At 52.9% G+C, this 22260-nt stretch overlaps 1 protein-coding gene across 1 annotated transcript; it reads right to left on the reverse strand.

The window, feature by feature from the left end:
* Positions 1-662: 662 nt before the first annotated feature.
* Positions 663-21640, reverse strand: SLC2A1 (solute carrier family 2 (facilitated glucose transporter), member 1). The gene is made up of 10 exons (XM_012001763.1): positions 21614-21640; positions 17939-18034; positions 5750-5910; positions 5330-5570; positions 4569-4731; positions 4289-4476; positions 3904-4008; positions 3626-3727; positions 2296-2499; positions 663-1921 (listed from the first exon to the last, which is right to left on the reverse strand). The coding sequence occupies exons 2-10, from the start codon at positions 18014-18016 to the stop codon at positions 1721-1723; spliced, it is 1443 nt and encodes a 480-aa protein (XP_011857153.1). The 5' UTR covers positions 18017-18034; positions 21614-21640; the 3' UTR covers positions 663-1720.
* Positions 21641-22260: the final 620 nt, after the last annotated feature.

Below are 22260 nucleotides of genomic sequence, written 5' to 3' on the forward strand. Positions count from 1 at the left end.
TATTTCCATTTGCTAAGTACCAGTTTTCCTTTGTCAGCTGACCCTCTAGAGACAAATATCCTTGGTGTTTTATTTCCTGAAGTATCTTCTGAGTGCCTGCTGTGCATCAAGCACTGTACTGAATAGTGCTGAGGACCCACAGGAACCAAATCAGCATCTTCTCATGAAACTCAGACTAGTGGCAGAAAACTGGACTTGTGATGAAGGAACAGATGAAGTGCTCTGGAATTCAGGGGTGAAGGAGGAAGATGAGCTGTCTTTAGAGAGGAAACAGTAGCATATAAAGGAACCAGAGGGGGCAATTCCAAATGAAATGAACACCAGGCAGCTTGACAGCTCACTGGGCCCATACAAAGAACGTGGTTCATTTTGTGTGTAGGGGGGAGGGGTGCGGGAGGTGGGTGGAGTTAATGGAGTAGGGGTTGTATAGTACCATTGTTAAAAGCAGGGGTTTTAGCTTATTCACTGTACGACTTCAGGCACATAACCTCTTTGAGCCTGTCAAGTAAAGGTACAGTATTTACTTCACATTCAAAATAATGCATTTCAAGCCTGAGCATCACGGTTGGCACAAAACTGCTGTCTTTTTGAACACCAACTATCAAATATGTGATAGAAATGCCTTGAATGTCAAGATAAAGAATGTATATATTCTCTGGGTCACAGGGATCAAACAGATTTTTGAGCAATAGAGGACACTGATGAGAGGTGCGTGTAAGGGACTGGATCCTGAGTCAAAGTCTAAGCCGCTGAAGTGGTTGCAACCCCACTTACTTTTGTCTCACTCCCATCCAAACCTCCCTACCCTCAATCCACAAGCATTTCAAAACCATGTTTCTAAAAACCAGCCATTTATATCTGTTTAGGTAAGTAACAGGAGTGAAGTGGTGTATTTACAAGTTGGCTTGTCCAGATATACTATAACTTAGTGTCTGTATTTAATATTGACAACCAAAAAATATATATAAATATCTTGCATCTATACACAACAGGGCAGGAGTCTCCGTGTCTTCTTGAGCAGTGAGTTTGCAGGCTCCCACAGGCCCTCTTCTCATGGTGACAGTGTGGCCCTCAGTGCAAAGGAGACTAGAACCCGGCAGCCCAGACTGGCCCTTCCCCTCTCCTCCCTGCACTCCAGTGCTCCCAACTGGTCTCAGGTAAGGAAAGATTAATTTGAGTGGTTGGGTAGGAAGAGATGGGAATGGGCAAATCCTAATGGAGCCTGACCCCTAGAGTGGGGAGATCCAGGCCAGCAGAAGGGGTGGCCATAGCCACCTCCTGGGATAGAAGCCTTGTAGTTCATAGTTCGATTAGTGTGTCCTTAGGACATAGGTCCGGCCCTACAGATTAGCTTGGTGAAGAAGGCAAGTGTCTGGACAGGGCATAGTCCCCACCCTCAGGCACTGAGCCATTCAGGGTGAAGCCTGGGATGTGGGTAGAGGAGACTCAGGCTGATATAAAAAATAACAAAATCAGTAATAAAAAAATTATAAAACCTGTTGCTTGTCTGAATAGATTTGAGCAACAGTCTTGCTTTCGTTAAAATCCTGGAGCTGTTAAGTCCTGAATATTCTTCTGGACATCATTGCTGGCTGGAGAAAGGAGCCCCAGGCCCGGCTCGGCTGACATCTGTCAGTTTGGAAGTCTCATCCAGCTGCCTGTGCTCCTGAGAGATCCTTAGGGCTGCTGGGAGCAGGCCGGGCTGGTGGTCTGGGGCGCCTCACACTTGGGAATCAGCCCCCAGGGGATGGAACAGCTCCTCGGGTGTCTTGTCACTTTGGCTGGCTCCCCCCTGCCGGAAGCCGGAAGCAATCTCATCGAAGGTCCGGCCTTTAGTCTCGGGAACTTTGAAGTAGGTGAAGATGAAGAACAGAACCAGGAGCACAGTGAAGATGATGAAGACGTAGGGACCACATAGTTGCTGAAAGACATACAGACACGCTTGGTTGGAGTCATGACCCTACATCCTGACTGTAGGACTTTGGATAAGTCACTTTACCTTTGGGCCTTTGAGCTGAAAAAGGGAACATCCACCTCCCCAGGAAGGCTATCATCATTAAATGAGATCACACTTGCACCTAGCGTGTAATAGGCTCCAGGAGCACCACTCAAGGCTAAGGGGAGAACCCTGGAGTTGAGGTCAGCATTCTTGGTCATGTGACCTGGGCTTCTTACCCTCGATTTCCTCCTCAGCATGATTCCTAATGAGAATGCTGGGCCAGCACTTTGCACAGCACTGTGGGGTCATGCGTGCAGGCGAGAAATGGTGAGTATAGAGACAGTGGGGGTTCTCACCTCCACATACTGGAAGCACATGCCCACAATGAAATTTGAGGTCCAGTTGGAGAAGCCTGCAACAGCAATGGCAGCTGGACGTGGACCCTGGCTGAAGAGTTCAGCCACGATGAACCATGGAATGGGGCCAGGACCCACTTCAAAGAAGGCCACAAAGCCAAAGATGGCTACGATGCTCAGATAGGACATCCAGGGTAGTTGCTCCTGTTAAGGATGAGGAAGAAGGGGAAAAGTTAGACTGGGTTGTGATGGATCCTCAGGGGAAACAGAAGCTACAGAGTCAGCCCAGAGCAGAGCCATGCTAGAAGGCAGGAAGCCTGGGGCTGGTCCTGGATTTGTTGTGTATCCAGCGTTGGGCCTACGTTTCCTCATCTGAACAAAATGACTTAAGTCCTGCGGGTTGGTTCCAAGTGTGAGCCCACCCCCTGGGAGTGGTAATGTGGTATGCATGTGGAGGGTGCTAAGAGGCCCCGTGGTCCCCTGGCTGTGCCTGCAGTGCAGTCTGCCTGTGGCAGGATGCAGAACATTCCTGGGGGTGGGGTGGATTCAGGTTCTAAGGTTTGTGCGGTGCCCAGCTCTGGATGGTACAGAGTAAGCACTAAGCATATGGTTCTCATATAACCATTCTCCTTGAGGCGGCCCGGGTGGAAAAGTTACGGTCTTTCCACTTGCTGCCTGTCCGGCCTTTCGGCAACCACCAAACTTTCCAAGCCCAGGTTGAGCTGTAAAATGATGGTCATGGTGCTTTCCTTGCCCAGAGGCTGAATAAACGGGCCTGTGTGTGAGTGCCAGCCACAGGGTTGGCATAGCGGTCACAGTCACAGGCTTGGGGCTGAGGTTGATTCTTGGCTTCATCCTTTATCTGACAAGTTACTAACCTCACTGGGAATTAGGCTTCCTCCCCCATAAAATGGGAAGAACTGAACTACACCTCTAGTCGTGTGAACTGAATGAGGCAAGACGTGGTTCTGCACCTCTGTGGGGAGGAGAGCAGTACTTCCCAGGGTTGCTGTGAAGATGAATTGAGGCTACAGATGAAGATTGGAAAGGGTTAATATTAGGCAAAGTAATTCCTTAAGGAGGTGAGAGTTTGGGGTCTGGGACCAGAGGTGCTGTGCTGAGAATCCATCAAGCAGGGAGGAGCAAGTTCAAGAGAGGATGTGTGTGGTTTGGAAGGTGACAACTTCAGGAGCCAGAAGGTCGAACCCACAGCCAGGGAGAGCGCAGTCACCACCTGGCCTGCCAGCCTGGGGCTGAGACAGGCATTTTGGGATCTGAAGCCCAGGCGAACTCCCCCACATCCCTCACCCTCCAGAACCTGGCAACTCACCAGCAGTGCCAGCGCGATGGTCATGAGTATGGCACAACCTGCCATGCCAGCCAGGCCTATGAGATGCAGGGTCCGCCGGCCTGCTCGCTCCACCACAAACAGCTGTGGGCAGAGACAGTGTCAGTGCCACCCCTGCCTGGTGCCCCTCTGAACCCACCCACCCAGAGGCCTCGCCTCAACAGCCGGGAAAGTCACAGGGCACTGCAAAGACCAGCAGGGAAGATGGCACCGCCTCCTCCCTGGGGCTTGGCTGGGGGAGCCAGTAAGCGAAGACTCACCGACACAACAGTGAAGGCCGTGTTGACGATGCCGGAGCCAATGGTGGCGTACACAGGCTGCTGCACCCCTGCCTTCTCAAAGATGCTCGTGGAGTAATAGAAGACCTGCCAGACAACAGAAACTGTTGGAGCCTACCTGGACATTGTGGCCCTTCCCTGCCTCTGTAGCAGTGCATGTGGAACCCAGGATGAGTAAAGAATGAAGGGGACAAATACTCAGGCAGAAGGACACTGCACTGCAGTGTCCTTACAGGCTTGGGTTCTAAAGGGAAGGTTCTCCTTTGGCAGAGGCGTATCTGTTATTTCAAGTTTGGGGCTTGTTCACCGTGCACACTTGACTAGAGGGCTTGGCTGGGGCACAGGAAGGGTGGGTGGGGGCACTCACAGCATTGATGCCTGACAGCTGCTGGGACAGCTGCAGCACCACAGCAATGAGGATGGGCTGGCGGTAGGCGGGGGAGCGGAACAGCTCCAGGATGGTGACCTTCTTCTCCCGCATCATCTGCCGACTCTCTTCCTTCATCTCCTGCAGGTCATGGGTCACGTCAGCCGTCCCGCGCAGCTTCTTCAGCACTGGAGGGACCGGAGGGAAGGTGGGGGTGGCTCAGAGTGGGAAGAAGGCCAGGGCTCAGGGAGTGGGGAGGAGGGCAGGGCCCGGCCCATACCACTCTTGGCCCGGTTCTCCTCATTGCGGTTGATGAGCAGGAAGCGGGGGCTCTCGGGGCAGAAGGGCAGCACGATGCACTGCAGCAGGGCCGGGACGAAGATGATGCTCAGCAGCAGGGGCCACAGGTCCTCGTTGCCCATGATGGAGTCCAGGCCGAACACCTGGGGGAAGCAGGGGCTGTGAGCCTCTGCCCTGACCCCCCTTCCCACCCCGTCCTGCCAGAGTGGCCTTCCCTACTTTGTGTCAGCTGCTGCTTCACAGAAGAGCCCCAGTTCTAGAGGCTCTGCCACTAGCATGAGGCTCAACCTCTCTGAACCCTCAGTTTCCTCATTGGTCACGTGGGGAAAGTAGGACCTACCCCACAGTGTTGCTGGGAGGACAAATGCCAAGGCCACAGATGTGTCCAGGACAGAGAACGGGGGCTGCTACTCTGCCACAGGAGGGGTTTGGGGACAGGGAAGGGGAAGCCTCCTGGAGAGAGGGTACACTGCACATAATGGCCTAAGGCATGCTGGGGGAAGGCGGGCCCTGTGGTTGGCGGCCTAGAGTGAGAAGAAAGGGATTGAGAAGAGTCAAGTCATCTTGCTCTCAACTAGGAGGCCATGGTGCTGTGTTCTCTGGACCTGTGTACCATAGCTGTCCTCTGCAGGGCTGTGGGGGCTGGGTGGACGAGAAACTGCCCTGCGGGGCACAGATCTAAGAGCCACTGAAGCTGTGGGCAGGGGCTGTGCCGGGCAGGTAGATCCTGCCCTAGCTTACCTGGGCGATGAGGATGCCAACGACGATGCCCAGCTGGTGCAGGGTGCCCAGGGCCCCACGAAGGGCTGTGGGTGACACCTCACCCACATACATGGGCACGAAGCCTGTGGTCAGGCCGCAGTACACACCGATGATGAAGCGGCCCAGGATCAGCATCTCAAAGGACTTGCCCAGTTTCGAGAAGCCCATGAGCACGGCAGACACGAAGGCCAGCAGGTTCATCATCAGCATTGAATTCCGCCTGGGGGTGGGGTCACAGGTCAGGCCGGTGCCCACATTCCTTGGGCTCCCAGGGGCTGGGTCATAGGTAATACCCTAGAACAGACAGGGAAGTCTCCCCCACCTCCCACCCCATCTGGGACTCCCTGGGCAGGAGGGCATGGGCCCTCCAAGGGCAGTGCCAGGACCTCTCCTACTTACCGGCCAAAGCGGTTAACGAAAAGGCCCACAGAGAAGGAGCCAATCATGCCCCCAACGGAGAATATGGCCACAGAGAGGGACCAGAGTGTGGTGAGCGTGGTGGGCAGGATGCGCTCCCCATAGCGGTGGATCCATGTCTGGTTGTAGAACTCCTCAATCACCTGCAGGGGGAGATGCAGCCTGGGTGGGCAAGCCCCGGGCCAGGACCCAGTCTTCCTTTTCCTTTCCCCTTGCACCCCTCCCTAAGAGAGGGCCGGGGCCTGGCTCTGCCACAGATTCACTCCATGTTCTTGAGCCAAGTCCCTCTATTTTTGTGGGCCTCAGTTTCCTCAGGCAAGAAACAAGGGGTTGGAGTCCATCTGAGAGCCCCGCCAACTCTCCCGCTTCCCCTAACTGTGGTTTCCAGTGCCCTGTGGTTTCACAGGCTCAGTGTGACTTGCTGGGATGACAGCAAGTGACCAATGGTGGAAGTTCAGGCATAGAACAGAGAGGTACAAGGTCAGGTGTGGTGGCTCACACCTGGAATCCCAGTGCTTTGGGAGATCAAGGCAAGCAGATCACGGGAGGTCAGGAATTTGAGATCTGCCTGACCAACATGGTGAAACCCTGTCTCTACTAAAAGTAAAAAAAATTAGCTGGACGTGGTGGCGCAAGCATGTAATCCCAGCTATGCGGGAGGCTGAGGCAGGAGAATCGCTTGAACCCAGGACATGGAGGTTACAGTGAGCCAAGACTGCGCCACTGCACTCCAGCCTGGATGACAGAGTGAGACTCTATGTCTCAAAGAAAAAAAAGAAGTACAGAAGGAAAAGGGCCTTCCTACTTGCCCCTTTTATCCTCACCATGTCTCAAAGCCCCAAGGGCCCATCTCCTGCCACCGGGCCCTCTCCCCAACCCCTTGCTGGGGAGGAAGCAGGGCTTGACAGACGGGTTCCGCCATCCAGGAAGTACGGACTTCCTGACCGCACTGAGGGCCTGGTGTGACAAACTCACACATGTCACCCTTCAGATGTGCTTGAAAGACTCACACTGTGGCTTTCTGTTCCCCAGGCCTAGCTCCCTTGTGTCTGGCCTGCGAGCACCCCCTTGAAGGACCCACGCATGGCCTCCTCCCCTCTCCCAAGGGCCCAGCTAGGAGGTACGGGGAAAGGCTCCACACAAGGAAGCAGTTCCAGGAACTGGAAACGCCTGTCCTAGGACAGACCTGCCCACCAGCCCTGCCCCCACCCTGGCCAGCTCCCAGGGATGTGGTAGGCAGGCAGCACCGGTTCTGCCTGAGTACACTCACTACACTCTCAGTGCCACGGGACTGGCCAGACCCATCCAGCCACACGTATAGCAGAGTGCAGGCCTAGTTACCCAGAAACGGCTTCTTGTGCACGTATACCATCACACACACATAACCATGCTCACAGAATCTGAATATTCCTGCTTCAGCCAGTCACAAACTCACAGGCCCCTCATCCCCTACCACTTACAGCTCAAACTCAGTTCCATTTGAACCCAACCCATCCCAACACCCCTCCATGTGTGTGCATGCCGCAAGTTCATACACACACAGCGGTATGCAGCCTCCATCACTGCTGTTGGTCCTCCCTATCCCTTCCAACCCACCGAGGTCTAGCAAAAGAGGAAGGTGTGGGCGGGCACACTTGCCAAACGGGGGCCTGCAGTCCCAGAAATGCCCACTGAATATGCTGGGCCTGCCTCCTGGTGCCTTCCTTCCCATTGCTGTGGGTCCTCAGCCTCTAGTCATCTCTTTGCCTGCCCTGTCACAACCTGTCCCAAGTCTGGAGGCATCTGATGGAGGCCAGGCTCCAACGGGCGAGGACAGTTGGTAGGGCAGAGGCAAGCCCTAAGGATCTGCTTGTCCATTCCAAGGATGCCAGGCAGGGCAGTGAACAGAAACCTGAACTCTGATCTGGACACAACTAAATTCAGGTACTAGCTCCACCCCTTATTTCCAGTGTGACCATGAGCAAGTTATTTCATCTCTGAGTTTCCATGGCCCCATTTCTAAAGTGCAGACATTAGCAGTAGCTGCTTCACAGTGCTGCAGGGAATCAGTGACACAGCGCTCTCCAGTGCTTGATGTCATCATCCCTAAAATCACCCCACTGCACACTGGTGGCCTGAAGGCTGTGCAGACCACTAACAGAGTCTCCCCAAGCCTTCAACTCGTAACTCAAATTCGGGGCTCTTGCCTGGTATCAATCCAATCTCCCTACCTATCACACCTTTGCGCTATATACCATTTCCCACTCCTCTACACCTTTGAGATGCTACCACTCCTGCCTGGAAGGTACCCCTGGCCTTACTGCTGAAACCTTTCGAGATGCAGGTTTCCCTGACTCCAGGAGTTTGTCTTCCCTGAGGAAGACACTTGATTCACACCTGGTCTGTCCCAGAGCCAATGCCAGGGATACCTGGTGAGTAAATGGAGGAATTGATGAACTAAAGATGTTTGGCTCTCCTCTTAGAACCCCTTGATTCCGCTGGGGGCAGAGAGAAGGTAGATTTTGAGAAAAAAACAGAGCAACAAAACACAAAGTGTTCTTCTATGGACAAAACTAACCCCAGAGGAGGACTGGTTGGGAACGGTAATGCCCTGTTTATCAGGCTCCACCAAGAACAGGCTGTTCTGGATGAGGGTGGATATGGGAACTGTCCCGATAAATGGCGCTTGCCCTTTTGAGGGTCCAACCTTTCCTGACCCATTATGGGGTGAAAATTTGAAGAGATTTCACTTTGCTCTCCTGAGCAACCAGACCTACAAGCAGGGCTGCAGGGCAATGGTGTCTGCCCTTGGGGCTCTCTGCAGGGGCAAAGAGAGGTGCTTGCGCCTGTGCAGACTGGCTCCTGATGGCTAAATTTCTGCAGTCCATAGTTCTAAGGTATTCCCCCACTCCTCCGTGGTTCAGAGGCTTGTCTTGTACAACTCTACACGCCCCTTTTGAAATTTGCCAAGAAGTCAGCAAATGGAATTTGTTTGAATTGTATACAAAGAAAGAGTAAATGGGTGCTAAGTAAGGCCTGAAACTACCTAAATAAGCTTGAAGATCTGTTGAGATGTTGGGGCAACTAATAAGAGAGGTGTATAAGTGAGGTGTGACCAGAGCTCCACCCTGAGTTACGTCTCCTGTCTGTGGTCACACAGTCAGAGGGACCCAACCTCGTCCAGGGCTGGCTCCTGGACGCTGCCTAGCTGCTCTGTTACTCACACCACTTTATGGGGTGGAGGAAGGGTGAGCAGCCAGCTCTCTGCATGTTAACCTTGGCCTAGACTCATCCTCTCCAGCCCACAGCAGCACTTCCTGGCCAAGCTGAGGCTGGGGAGTGGGTTTCTGCCTCTTGGTGCCTGAGATTTCTGGGAAGAAGCCACGCCTGGTTTTCCACTCCTACTGCTGGTTCCGGTGCTCTGTGCCCTCTCCTCCCTGGGGATTCATATGGGGTTCCATGCTGACTCTTGGCCCAGGAAAGGCGGGAATGCTGGAGAATGAGAAGAACCCTACATAGGGAAAAGCTCTGGACACATCCTCCCTAGAAGTGTCTGGGTGCACCTCAGGAAAGAAGACTCTACTTATGCCCTGACAGGATCCCACAGGCCCAATCCCGTGGGCTCCCAGCAGCCTCCGCAGCCCTGGGTCATGTGTGAGGTGAGACCTGGCACGTGCCTGTTCTGAACGCTCCCACCTCACATGCCCATCCCAAGCTTAGGAGTTAGACACTTGATGCTGCCACCACCCCACATCCACCAATCACCAGGTCCTCTTGATTCTGCCTCCGAGTCTGTCCTACTTCTCTACCCAGGCAGCCTGCCCTGGGTCTCATCTGGATTCTGCTCCTGACTCTTCCTATCCACCAAAGTCAGACCTCATTTCCCACAGCGAACCACCCCTCAGAATGCAGTCGGTGTCCTGCACACCAAATGTGCCAGGCTCGGCCATTCACCCGCTTCTCTGCTCCCTTCCCAGCCCGGTCTTTTCACCCAGCCGTGGGGTCTGGGTGGCAGCAAGCGTGTTGAGGAGGGAGGAGCGGTTCTGGTCAGTTCCCAGGGGGACTGCCATGGCATCGGCCAGCCGAGAGCTGAGGGGCTACTAAAGATCTCTGTCCAGGTGCCTCACTGAGCCTAGAGGACACCCACCATGGAGACCACCCTAGAGAAGCAGGTTGACTGTGGGCAGCTGAGATCCTTTGGACCAGATGGCTTCTGGTACACGAAGCTATTCCTCACCCAGTGGCTTTCCTGGGGTGAGGGGGAGGCCTGCACAAGCCTAAGGACACCCTGGGAATCCCCATACCACCTCCTGCCAGTCTAGGCAACTGTGGGTGAGACCACATGTCTGCCTCTCTACCAAGGAACTTCTCACTTCCCCTTTGTAGAGCGGCATGAGGCGGCGAGCACTGCCTGGCACATGGGTAAGCTGTTACTGTTGTCACTGTTGCTCTCTCAAGAAGAGAAGTCACCACCTTCAGAGGAGCCTTAGGGACAAGGTTTTCCATTTTGAAATTGCCAGAAATCATTACCTTAAGAATGTAAGAGTACGGAGGAACCTGAAGGAACTAGGGGCCTGCCTCGGGGAGTAAAGCTAGTCTCCAGGCCCTGCTCAGCTGCTCCTGGCAGAGGAACCCAGCAGGTCTGTAGCCCCAGAGGGCAGAGGCGCCAGGGCCAGACTCCAGCTTCGGGGAAGGAAGAGCTTTATCGACTTCAGGGTATGAGGCTGCCCACCTTACAGGTGGTGAGTTCCCTGTCAGTAGGGAGCATGCAAGTCAAAGTGCTCCAGAGCCGAACTGGCAAACATTTTATGTAAAAGGCTAGCTAGAATCCATTAGGCAGGGTCTGTGAGCCACATATGGCCTCTGTCACTCATTGTTCTTTTTTTCTCAACCTTGTAAAAATGTAAAAACCATTGTTAGCTCACGGGGTAGACAAAAACAGGCTGCTGGCTGGATGTGGCCCTCCTGCCAACCCTTGATCTAGGATTCTAGACCACTGCCGGGAGGGGTATGTGTTTTGGAACCTCTGGCTGGTCTCACCATCCTTCCTGCTAGACATTCCTCTACCCCAGGAGGACTAGGTCGGCTAGGTCATCCCCAGCAGGGATCCCTGGGCCAGGTTGAAGCTCCATCTCAACCCTCCCTGTGCTCTACTGGATGCTATTGTGGGGAAAAAGGGGCTAACTGCCAGCCAAGCTTTCAGCGCCAGTTACAAGGAGGAAAGGGCCAGCTTCTCCGGCTTAGCCTCTCAGCCTGGCCTTCACCCCTGTTCCCTGCGTGCCCGTCTTCCAGCTGGGGCTGGCCCCGCACCGCCCCTCCCCCAAGCTCTCAGCCCAGGGCCTTCATCTCCACAGCAACTCTCAGCCACACCCCAGGGTCAGCTGGGAGATTGCAGCCAGATGTTCCAGGTGGGGCTGGACAGATAACCCTCCCCACTGGGTCCCCTGGGGCCTCATTTTGGTGCCCGGGGGAAGAGGCCCAGGTTGGGGCTACAGCTGAGCCCCAACCCGCCTGCAGAGGGCTGGACCACCCAGGCTGCTTGCCTGGAAGGGCGCGGACATGGCTAGCCTCCAAACCAAGGCCAGGCCTGCCGGCAGACAGAGGAATCATCCCACCGCGGCAGCCGTACCCGAAACCCTTCTAAGCTCTTGCAATAAAGTGACTCCTCTACCCCAACTATGACTCACGAGGCACACGCGGTGACTCCCTCATACGACACCTCACATCTTTGCTCAGGCCTAATCACTTTTCAGGGCATGCACAGATACTCCTCTGGAAAGCCTTCCTCCTGAGAACCACCCCTCCCTCTCCACTGCAACTGGTTCTCAAACAGAGGCGGCTTTGGCACCCCATAGGACATCTGCCAATGTCCAGAGACATTTTTGGTTGTCACACTGGCTACTGGCATCCAGAGGGTGGAAGGCAAGGATGCTGATAAACATCCTCCAACGCACGGGACAGGCCTCTACAACACCGGCAGAAACATCACAGTGCCAGGCTGAGAAACCCGGCTCTAAGGGCAAAGCACCCTCTTCCTCTCCCTTCCCTGCTTCCACTGTGCTTGTTCACATTTCCATCATTGCCTTTAGACGGCTAACTGTAAGGTACCGTGTGCTCCCTCTGCAGTAAACCTCAGCATGGAGATGGTCTGATGCATCCGTGTCGCTGGTGCCCAGCACGGCGCTGGAGGTGGAGAGTTGACACTAAATGACCAGCAAGCCATGAATCTAACTGAAGGGCTTGAGGGGTGATGTGATATGACAGGACGTGATGGTGTAAGAGATTGTGCAACTGTGTGTGGGAAACTTGAGACGCTGGTACATGACTGGGCTTGACTCAGCTCCGAAGTGAGAGCACACACGCCCAGCTGGGTGGCAGTTGTAGGTGAGTGAAAGGGTGTTTAGGTGCCCATCTGGGACTGTGCCCATCTTCCACAATGGTCAAGGGCACAGACTAGGGCCAGACTCCCTGGAGTTACATCATAGCCTTGCCACTTATTAGCTGTGTGTCCTTGCTTTCATTGCTTAACATCTCTGTGACCCAGTTTCTTATAAAGCAGGGAAAATTATGGTGTCTGCCTAATGGGGTTATTTTGAGGAACAACTGAATTACTATTTCTAGAGTATGTATAACAATGCCTGGATTGTATAACAATCTGTAACAATGTATAACAAGCCTTAAGTAAGCAGTAAGGGTTTATGGTAGTGGTGATGGGTGAAGGGGAGAGGGGACCAGAGCTCTTTGGACATAGGAGAGAGAAGGAGAGGCTGCCTGGAGCGCGAAGCCCAGCTCAGCCTGACGGGACACAGGGCTTGGGTTGGGAGGCGGGTGTTGCCTCCAGCTCTTTCACTCACCAAGCTGGGTCATCTTGGGCAGACCTCACCTCCTCTGCAGACCAGGTTCCTCCTTTGTCAAACAAGGAGTGTTGTTTGTCAAACAATGAGGTCTTTTCTGGCCCAAACTCTCTGGATTCTGAGGATGCCTTATTCTTAGACATGCCTGACACGGTCCCTTGGGCCAGGACTTCATGGTTTCTCAGTGCTGTTAGTCTACTGGCACTCAGTTATTTCTACTGGCAGCTCAGTCATTTGGGGAGGGGAAAGGCAGTGCTCAGATGAGTCCAGTATGATGGTCAGGATTCCCTGTTCATTTAGCTGCTCCCCCTGTGGCTGGGCTCACCTCTTCCACCTCTGTCCTCCTCCTCCAGGAGGGGATGCATGGCAGGAATTTCCTGTCATCACTCACAGCAGGGCAGGGCCAGTGCGCAGAGCTGGGGAAGCGTGAGGCCTGGAGCCCACCTCTAGCTTAGCCCTTCACTCTCCAGATACCTCATCTGGCTTCAGTTCCCTCATTTAGAAGAGGGCAAGATAATGTCAGCTCCACCTGCCTTGTAGAGTTGCTGTGAGGCGGTAATTTATGGGGAGGTGCTTTGTAAACATGTAAGAAAGTAGAATTAATTAACCACTTCCAGGAGGAAGCCCTTTGGGGCCTGTTTTATGGAAGAGAACAAGCTTCTGGCATCCTCACCATTCGTGGGGGAAAGTCTCTTTTCAAGAGTAGGCAAACCATGGCCAACCCAATGCTGTTTCCTAAGAGAGGTTCTTCTAAACAGACAAGGGAAGTTGGTGTGCCCAGTGCAGGCAGTTAGCGATTCCTCATCAGCAGAACATTTCACATCCCTGCACCTCTGCAGAAGCCACTCCCACTGCCCAGACACCTGCCCTTCCTGCCCTATGGGGTCAACTCACACTTCAAGGTCAAGCATGCCTGCCAAGTCCTCCGTGAAGCCTCTTTTTTTAATCTCCCCTGTCTCCCCAGCCCCAGCATTACTTGCCCCCCGTTTGCTCTCACAGCACCTTGAAGCCCTCTGTTAGTGACACTCTGGCTTTCTCCAAGGGGTCTCTCCCACTGCTGTGGAGACAGGGCCTGGCTCGGACTGTGTCTCAGGCAGCTCCCTGAGGGCCAGCATATGCCTGCTGTGTTCACAGCTATACTTCTCCCTCCTCACTGTCTAGGACAGCATCTGGCACAGCGTGGATGCTCAGGAAGTCCTGGCTGAATGAAAGGGTTGACCAGATGGAATCTGTGCCGCCCTAGGGCAGGCCTTCAGCCCTACCCGGGCACAGGAGTCGCTCTGCCCTGTTACTACATGTGGGCTCTGAGCCTCACTTTCATTTCTTCCTCTTGGGTCCTTCTATCCTCTCTTCACATGTTACATGTGTCACTTCTAATCTGTCTCCGGGTTGCAAAAACTGGAGCCAGCCTTGTGAGAAGTGTTTGTAAAGTGCAAAAGTCAACAGACCGAGTGCCTGGGTGCTTGCCCAGGAAACACCGCTAGATTTCAGCGTTCTCGGTTCTGGCCACTCACATCTCCAGTTTTGGTCTGCTGGGGCTGGTTCCCGAAGTGACCTTTGGACAGGTGCCCATACATGGTCCTATGAATGCAGTTTACAGCCTCACCTGGGCCCTCTGAGCTGCTGACCAGCCCTGTGATGCCCTGGTCAGAGGTTCTGCCCATATCCCATGACAGTTATAACCTCTCACTTATTTCTGATTAGACGGAAGGCCTCAGGGATCACAGAAGTCCATCTCAGATTTGTCTACATCTTTGGAAGTCTCTCAGTCCCTGGCTGGGCATGGTGGCTCACACCTGTAATCTCAGGACTTTGGGAGGCCAAGGCAGGTGGATCACCTGAGGTCAGGAGTTTGAGACAGCCTCACCAACCTGGTGAAACCCCATCTCTACTAAAAACACAAAAATTAGCTGAGCATGGTGGTACGCACCTGTACCAGTAGCCCAGCTACTCAGGAGGCTGAGGCAGGAGAATCACTTGAATCCAGGAAGCGGAGGTTGCAGTGAGCCAAGATCATGCCACTGCACTCCAGTCTGGGCAACAGAGCAAGACTCCATCTCAAAAAAAAAACGGTATCTCAGTCCCTCCTGGGCAAAAGCAGCCCCTCCCTTCTGCTCCGACACCACCTCCCTCCTGCAAGACCTCCGCCCTCACTTCCTTATCTTCACGCTCTCCTCTGCTGATTCCTTCCAACATGTTTTAAAATGACCTTCATTAAAATACATACATACATGCATACATACATACATACATAAATTCCCAGCCATACCATAATTCCAAACCTCCTCAACTCTTTTCTCCATTTCCCACCAACTCTTTTGGAAGGGCTGTCTCCACCCTTTCTCATCTGCCTGTCACTCTTCACCCAATCGTAGTGAGGCTTCTACCCGTGCTGTGTCACCCAGTCAGCCCAAATGGCCACAAGGCCACCATTGCCTCTTCTGCATTCAGCAATGTGGAGAGGCTTGCCCAGTTCAACCTCTGGGGCACCTGATGGCATTCCTCCGCTCCGTTCATCCACTCACTATCCACCAGTGTCTATTACTATGACAGGCACCGTTCTAGGCACTGAGGACACGGCCGTGGACAAACCAGACAAATACCCTGGCCCTTCGACAGCTTACATTCTCCCTCTGTGTTGGGAGGGTATCCTCTCCTGGTTTTAGAGATACCAGCTCTTGTTCTTCTACTTAGGGTCCTTTTCTAGCAATGGGTTATTCTCTGGGGACTTGATCTTTTTACTTTTAATTTTTATTGATTTAATTATAAAATTGAGATGAGGTCTTGATGTGTTGCTCAGGCTGGTCTTGAACTCCTGGGCTCAAGTGATCCACCCACCCCAGCCTCCCAAAGTGCTGGGATTACAGTGTGAGCTACCACGCCTGCCTTACTCTTCATTTCTCTTTTTATTCCACAGTCTCCCTAGAAGATCTTCCTCCGCTGTGTGGATACCAGTGACTAGCTCTCAACTTTTCTCCAGCCTGGGTCTAAGAAACAGACCCACACATGCAGGTGCCTCCTGCACATCTCCAGCTGTGTCACCCACGTCTCCATTCCTGCACATCCCATGGCCACCTCTCAGCTCCTGGCACACCTGCTCCTTCTTCAAACCACACATCACCAGATACCTAGAAACCACTTTTAAACCCTTCTCTGTTGCCCTCGCACGGAATTGATGACCAAATCCTGTCCATTCTTCCTCTGAGGGTTTGCTTTTATGTCACTAGTGCAACGGCAACTTCCATGGTTTCCCGTCTCTAGTCTCACATTCTTAGGTCTACCCCTCCATACCAGACGCCTGAGTCATTTCCGTACAATGCAAGTCTGATCACGTCTGCCTTGGGCAGTGGGTTCCTATTGTCTTCATCCTGAAGTCCATGCTCCCTAGCTCCCCCTCCCCACCCCCACCACCCCTTCTGACTATGCCATGCCATACTTACAGGGCCCTTTGTGGTCTGGCTCTTGCCTACCTTGTTGACCTCCCCAACCTTCCCCCTCCTCCTGTTCACTCTAGTGACACACTAAACTACTCATGCTTTACTCATGCCAGGCTTTCTCTCTTCTGGGCATTTTACTTTGCAGGCCCCCTGCTCACCCCAACCCTGTTCTGTTTCTGGAAAACACCTTCTCTGTCCTGACCTTAGAGTCCTAGTTCTGTCATTAACTCACTATGAGATCACAGTCAAGACATCACTCAGTCCAGTACTGTCAACCTTGGCTGCACAGTTGAATTGGTGGGGAAGCTTTTAATTGAATGCCCAAACAGCATCCCAGACCAATTAAATCAGAATCTGGGGGTGTCCTGGAAACCCTAGTGTGCAGCGAAGTGGAGAGCTCAGCCTCCCTCTGTTTCCTCCCAGCCTGTCTTACAGACTTTCCATTTGTAAGGATTCCCAAAGGGAGCCAGTTCTGAAGCACACACTTCGGCAAGAGCTGTCAAGAGCACTTAGCAAATGCAGGGCTTGGGGCTGGTCCAAACATGGGCCCACGGTCGCCATGCCCGGCAAACTTGGAAAAGTCCTGTCACCTCCACGGCAGCTGAGCATGACTCAGCAGGCCAAGCCTTCCTGGTGACTTGCTCCTTGGCATCGGGCATGGCCCACAGCCCATAGTGCCTATTTGGAAAAAAGCCCAGCTAACTCCAGACACTACCTGGTTCCCCCAAACAGGCCCCTAATCTTTGGGAGTCACCACACTCACTTTCTAGCCGCATCCGTCTAGACAAGAAATGTGGTCCTGACGTGAGGACTGCCCACTCATTTGGTCCTCTCTGAGAAGGTACAGATTTTTAAACTGGCAAGGCGGCTGGTTAGGAAGACCGCCTGCAGCCATGGAAATAAAGAGCTTGGCTTCTGACTCCAACATTCAGTAGCTTTGTGACCTTGGGCCTGTCGGTCATTTCATCTGCCTGGACCTCCGTTTCTGGGTCTATAAAATGGAAATCACCACCCAATCTCATAAACACAAGCAAAATGCCTGGTACAGAGGAAGGGCTCAGTTAGTTTCCTTTCCTGTCCCTATCCCCTACCCCCTTTTCTTCTTCTCTCCTCCTTAATGCAAGTAGGCTGGGCTGGAGGAGATGATCTAGGTCCCTTCCCATCCTGACATTCAAGTAAACAAGTGAGGACAGATCTAGGATGCACGGTAGGGAGGAGGAAGCCAGCACAGACCTTCACCCCCTGCGGCTCCCTAGGGCAAGACGCCATTTCTGCTTTGACTGGCACAGGGCCTTCAGGGAGAGGACGCAGTTTCAACCTACAATTGGATGCCTTAAAAGGAAGTGCACTGCCTGTGGATGGGTATGAGTGCAGGCTCAAGGACCACCTGGCAGGCAGGTGTTGGATACCAGCTGTCTCTGACTAGCTGGGTGATACTGGGCAGGTTTCCTCTCCCTGGCCATTTCCCACACCTGCAGACTGGGAGTGGTGCCTGTTGCCTACAGTGCTGCAGTGAGCATCAAGTGAGACAAGCCCATGAAAACCGTCTGCAGCCCCAGAATGCCATGGAAATGCAGCATTATTGTATTGCGCTTTGTTCTGAGTTTATTATATCATCAAACACATTATTATACGACTGAGTTGGGTGGAGGGTTGGTCAAGAGGCCCTATAAAAGACCCCAGGATTCTGTGGGACCTGAGATTCTAGAATTCTGCCGCCCTAAGATTCCAAAGCAAGAGACGAGTCTCTGACATTGTCAGGGCCAGAAAATTGGCTGGAGAGGCAGACAGTGCGTTGATGTAAATGACTCTAATTCAGGTGGTGGCATGAGACCGTGGGCATGTGTGATGTGCAACAGAGCAGGCTCGTGTCCATAAGCCAACGATGGCATAGTACTCACCTTCTGGGGGGCATTGATGACTCCAGTGTTGTAGCCAAACTGCAGGGAGCCAAGCACTGCTCCTCCCACGGCCAGCATGAGGCGACCCGTCAACTTCTGCAGAGAAACAAACCACACTGTTATAGGCGTGTCTGGGCCCAGGTTACTATAGGGCAGGGCCTGGACTGGCAGGTTCCTGTGTTCAGGTATCTTGCCTGACTCCTGGCACCACACCAGTCTTTCTCCCAGGAAACTTGGCCTATTCCCGACCTCAGGTGCCCAAACCAGCCTAGCTGACTTCGAGACACTGGGCTGGCCGACCATTTCCTGGGGAGAGAGGGGAAGTATGGTCTTCTCTCTCTGTAGCCAGGTCTCAGAGAGGCAGAGGCTTCGGATTCGTGGGGGTCTCATTTCCCTGGTGAAGCCATGCCTGGGGTCTGGTGGTTCTAGACTCTCTAACTGGGAGGCCCAGGAACCAACCCTCCTATGTGAGGGGGCCCAAATTACTTGGTAGGAGTAGCACAGATATAGGAGAAACAACCTGGATTTGGAGCTGAAGGCGCTGGCTTCTGATTCCAGCCCATCGGCCTGTTTGCTCTGTGAATTCCAGCTAAGTCCCCCTTGCACCACTTCTCCCCTGTCTTCCATTGGATGGTCAGCAAAATGGCAACAGCTTCGTTTGTCACATTGGAGATGTGATCCCACCTTGCCCTGACCTTCCTGCTGTTCACAGGGCAGGAAACTGAGCCCTGAGAGGGTGAGGCAAGTTCCAGATCACTCAGGAGTCTGTGGCAGAGAGCTCAGGGCTCCGGACTCCCTACCCAGTGCTCCTGACGGCAACAATCCCCAAACCATAAGGCTTCCAAGGTTATTTGGACATAGATGACATGCTAGGCAGGAATGCACTTTGGAAAAGTGCACAAGGTGAGTAAGAGTGTTGGGCCAAGGTGTTTCCAGTGGGCAAAGGGCTAGGAGAGAAAAAGGGCAGTTTGCTTCTATCCACTGGAAGCTGAGGACATGAGGCAGCAGGAAGGGCAGAGGCCAGCAGGTGAAGAGCCCTGCTTAGCCACAGGTGACTGAGAGGCCAGTGGGATGTCCGCCTTGCTGGAGAAAAGTACTCTTTTCAGCTATAAAAATGAGGAAGTCAGGAAATGTGACATTAGGCAGGCCTTTAACTGATTGTGGGAGAACAGGGCTGTGGGAGGCACACCAAAGAAATGACTGGCATTCACTACGCACACCACACCAGACTGGGCACTGGAAGTGAGTGGAGCTGGCCACGGCCTGCCTGTGGGTTTCTGGGCCTCGGTTTCCACAGAACCCAGAAGCACCCTTTACTTCAAGATCTTCACAGATAGCCCTGGGCGTAGCTGTTATCAGGCATATTCCCAGTATGGTCTTTTCATTCTCTGGAAGCTGTCAGTCAGGGCAACGATTGCAAAAGCCAAGGCTCTCACATCAGAGGCTGCGAAAGAGGAAGAAGATTTGGCCCAGGAGGAGCGTACAGCTCAGAGCCCCCTCTGTGTGTGCGTTGTGTCCTTCCTTCCCATTAGTCTGACCCCTTAGCCTGCCTCTGGACATTTATTCCACATGCTGGGGCTTCCCTCATACCACAGGGACTCCATTCTCTCTAAGTTCTCTGCATTGCCCAACTGGAAAGACAGCCCCTCCCCCAGTATGTCCTGGCACTGCCCCGAGTCTCCCTCTCTCAAGTCTCTGGGGAGCCTTCAGGCCCAGAGCTGTTGTTCTGAGTGGGTGGTGAGCAGCTGACAAACTTCTGGGGGATCCCAGTGACACACCAGGTCAAGTCTAACTCATAGGGTGGACACTGGGATTAAATCAGAGGCTGTGGCAAGGCACTAAGCATCACCAGGACGGTTCACTAAACAGCGACTGCTAGGCCCACCACGTGCTGGGCTTTCTGCCTGCGGAATTACCTGCATTTGGCTTATGGGATGCAAAGTATATACTGTATTTTTCTGGAACACATTAGAATAGATTAAAAACAAGCAATGCAGCGACATCAATCTATGATTTCAGAAAACGTGGCGTGGCACAGTTATATAATGGAATACATAACCTGGGGGTTCGAGGCCGCAGTGAGCTGTGATCACCCCATGGCACTTCAGCTTGGGTGACAGAGTGAGACTCTGTCCCAAAAAACAAAAGCAAAACCAAAAACAGAGCAGTGTGTATATTGTATGCTCCCTTTTGTGTTTTAAAAAAAAATTGGCTGGGGGTAGAAGGAGAATATACACATCTATTTAAAAGAATGCACAAGAGGCTGGGCACGGTGGCTCACACCTGTAATCCCAGCTTGAGGCCAGGAGTTCAAGACCAGCCTGGCCAACATGGCAAAACCCTGTCTCTACTAAAAATACAAAAATTAGCCGGGCATGGTGGTGTGTGCCTGTAGTCCCAATTACTTGGGAGGCTGAGGGACACGAATCACTTTGTCTGGGAGATGAAGTGAGCTAAGATGGCGCCACTGCACTGCACTCCAGCCTGGGCAACAGAGCAGACTCTGTCTAAAAAAAAAAAAAAGAAAAAAAGAATGTACAAGAAAGGTGACATTCTAACCCGGGGGGCCTGGGTGACTGGGGACAGGGTGAAAGGGAGATTTCATTTTATAGCCTTTGGCACTTTTTTGAATTCTGAATGGTGTGAATGGAATCACCTATTCAAAATAAATTTTACAAGCCCTATGACTTCATATTACTTAGAACAAAGCAATTTAAATAAAAACATAATTTAAATAAAAACATTTTTTGTTTAAATAAAAACAAAAAAATTTAAATAAAAACATGTTGGCAGAGTATGAGTGAATGACACTGGCCGTGTGAGGCAAGTGCTATTATCACAGGCCCTGTTTTACTGGGGTCTGCATCCGATGTTCCAGGGGTCTGGAGCCTCTGAAGTCATCCCTGGGGCCCCACTGAGCAGCTGCTCAATTTTTAGCCTCTGGCAATGGGGGCTGCTGGGGTCCAAGGACATACCCCTCTGCTGGACCTTGTCATCGGCAGGTCGAGGTCAAACTCCACTTTAGAAAACCTGCCTACCCACACCCTGGATCACATCCACATCCACCCAGGCAGCTGCGGCACTAGGACTCACTAAAATACCAGTGACCTATGCTCCAGGTCTCATGCTAAGTGAGGCTGGGGCCCCGGATGAAACTGGACCCAGTCCTGACACCAAGGAAGGGGTTTCCAGTCCAGTGGGGTGGGGGCAGTGGGGAGGCAGATGAAGATGAGTGGCTAGTGTGGTCTTGGCTTCAACAGGAGGCTGGTATGAGGCACTGTGAGAACCCTGGAGGGAAAGATTTCCAGTTTTGCCTGGGTACAAAAAAAGATGAGCTCCCAGGAGGTGACACTGGAGCTGGGCCGTGAAGGACACACAGAGAGTCTGCCAAGTGGGAAAGCAGTGGCAAGGCTACATTCCAGGTGGACAGAACAGTATGTGCAGGGGGAAGAAATGGGGACCGATCGGTCAGATTAAGAAACAGGGTGCTCAGTGTGGCTCAGTGCTAGGTGTAGGGGGAGGGACATGGCCCCTGCTCCTCAGTAGGCACACAATGACACTGCAACCAATCTCAGATTCATGCTCCCCTCCTGCTGCGTCCACCATAGCCGGCTTGATCACTGCTGGGCTTGGAAGCTGACCCACGTTTAAATGCAGCAAGCTGCCTCCTTTCACCTTGGAGTGGGATACAAGGTAGCCCTGCTTTGGGCCTTGGTTTCCTCACCTAGAAAATGGAGATGAAAGTTCCTTCCTTAAGGCATTGCTGTTAAGTTTTCTATCAGTATCCATTACGAAGCCTGGCAGAATTCCCTCCACAAGTATTTGCTGGAGCAAGGAAGAAGAGCAAGCTACCCTTGACGGGGCAACCTCAGCACCATCTGCCCCCACCAGCCAGTGGCTGGAACTGGAACATGGTAACGAAGTCCATTCACTCAACGTGTATTTATTCTGGTGTCTGTCAAGCTGATGAACAGTTGGTGATGACTTAGAGAAGGGTACTAGCCCCAGAGAGCTTGTGATTTTCTTGTGGGAGCCTTTTTTACCGGTGGGGAGCAATCTACAGCCCAGAATCTGGGATCCCCAGCAGCCCATCATCACTCCCTGGGGATAAGACTACTTTCTAGAACATTCCATTCTCTTCCAGGCCTTTGCTCTTGCTATGTCCTCTACAGTCTCTAGCTTATTACTCATCTGTCACTCAGTTTGGGAACTCCTTAAGAATAGAACCAGGGGCAGGACGCAGTGACTCACGCCTGTAATCCCAGCACTTTGGGAGGCCAACATGGGTGGATCACTTGAGTTCAGGAGTTCAAGACGACGAG

Source organism: Mandrillus leucophaeus, unplaced genomic scaffold (assembly GCF_000951045.1).
Source record: "Mandrillus leucophaeus isolate KB7577 unplaced genomic scaffold, Mleu.le_1.0 Scaffold67, whole genome shotgun sequence".
In the NCBI taxonomy this organism is placed as follows: domain Eukaryota; kingdom Metazoa; phylum Chordata; class Mammalia; order Primates; family Cercopithecidae; genus Mandrillus; species Mandrillus leucophaeus.

What these genes read in the sequence shown, in the direction of transcription:
- SLC2A1 (XM_012001763.1), bottom strand. Translation starts at nt 18,016, where the DNA reads ATGCTGGCCGTGGGAGGAGCAGTGCTTGGCTCCCTGCAGTTTGGCTAC. An exon ending in GGAGAACCGGGCCAAGAGTG is followed by an intron (nt 4,477 to 4,568) that starts GTATGGGCCGGG and finishes CGGTCCCTCCAG; the next exon opens with TGCTGAAGAAGCTGCGCGGG. An exon ending in CGGCCTTCACTGTTGTGTCG is followed by an intron (nt 3,728 to 3,903) that starts GTGAGTCTTCGC and finishes CTCTGCCCACAG; the next exon opens with CTGTTTGTGGTGGAGCGAGC.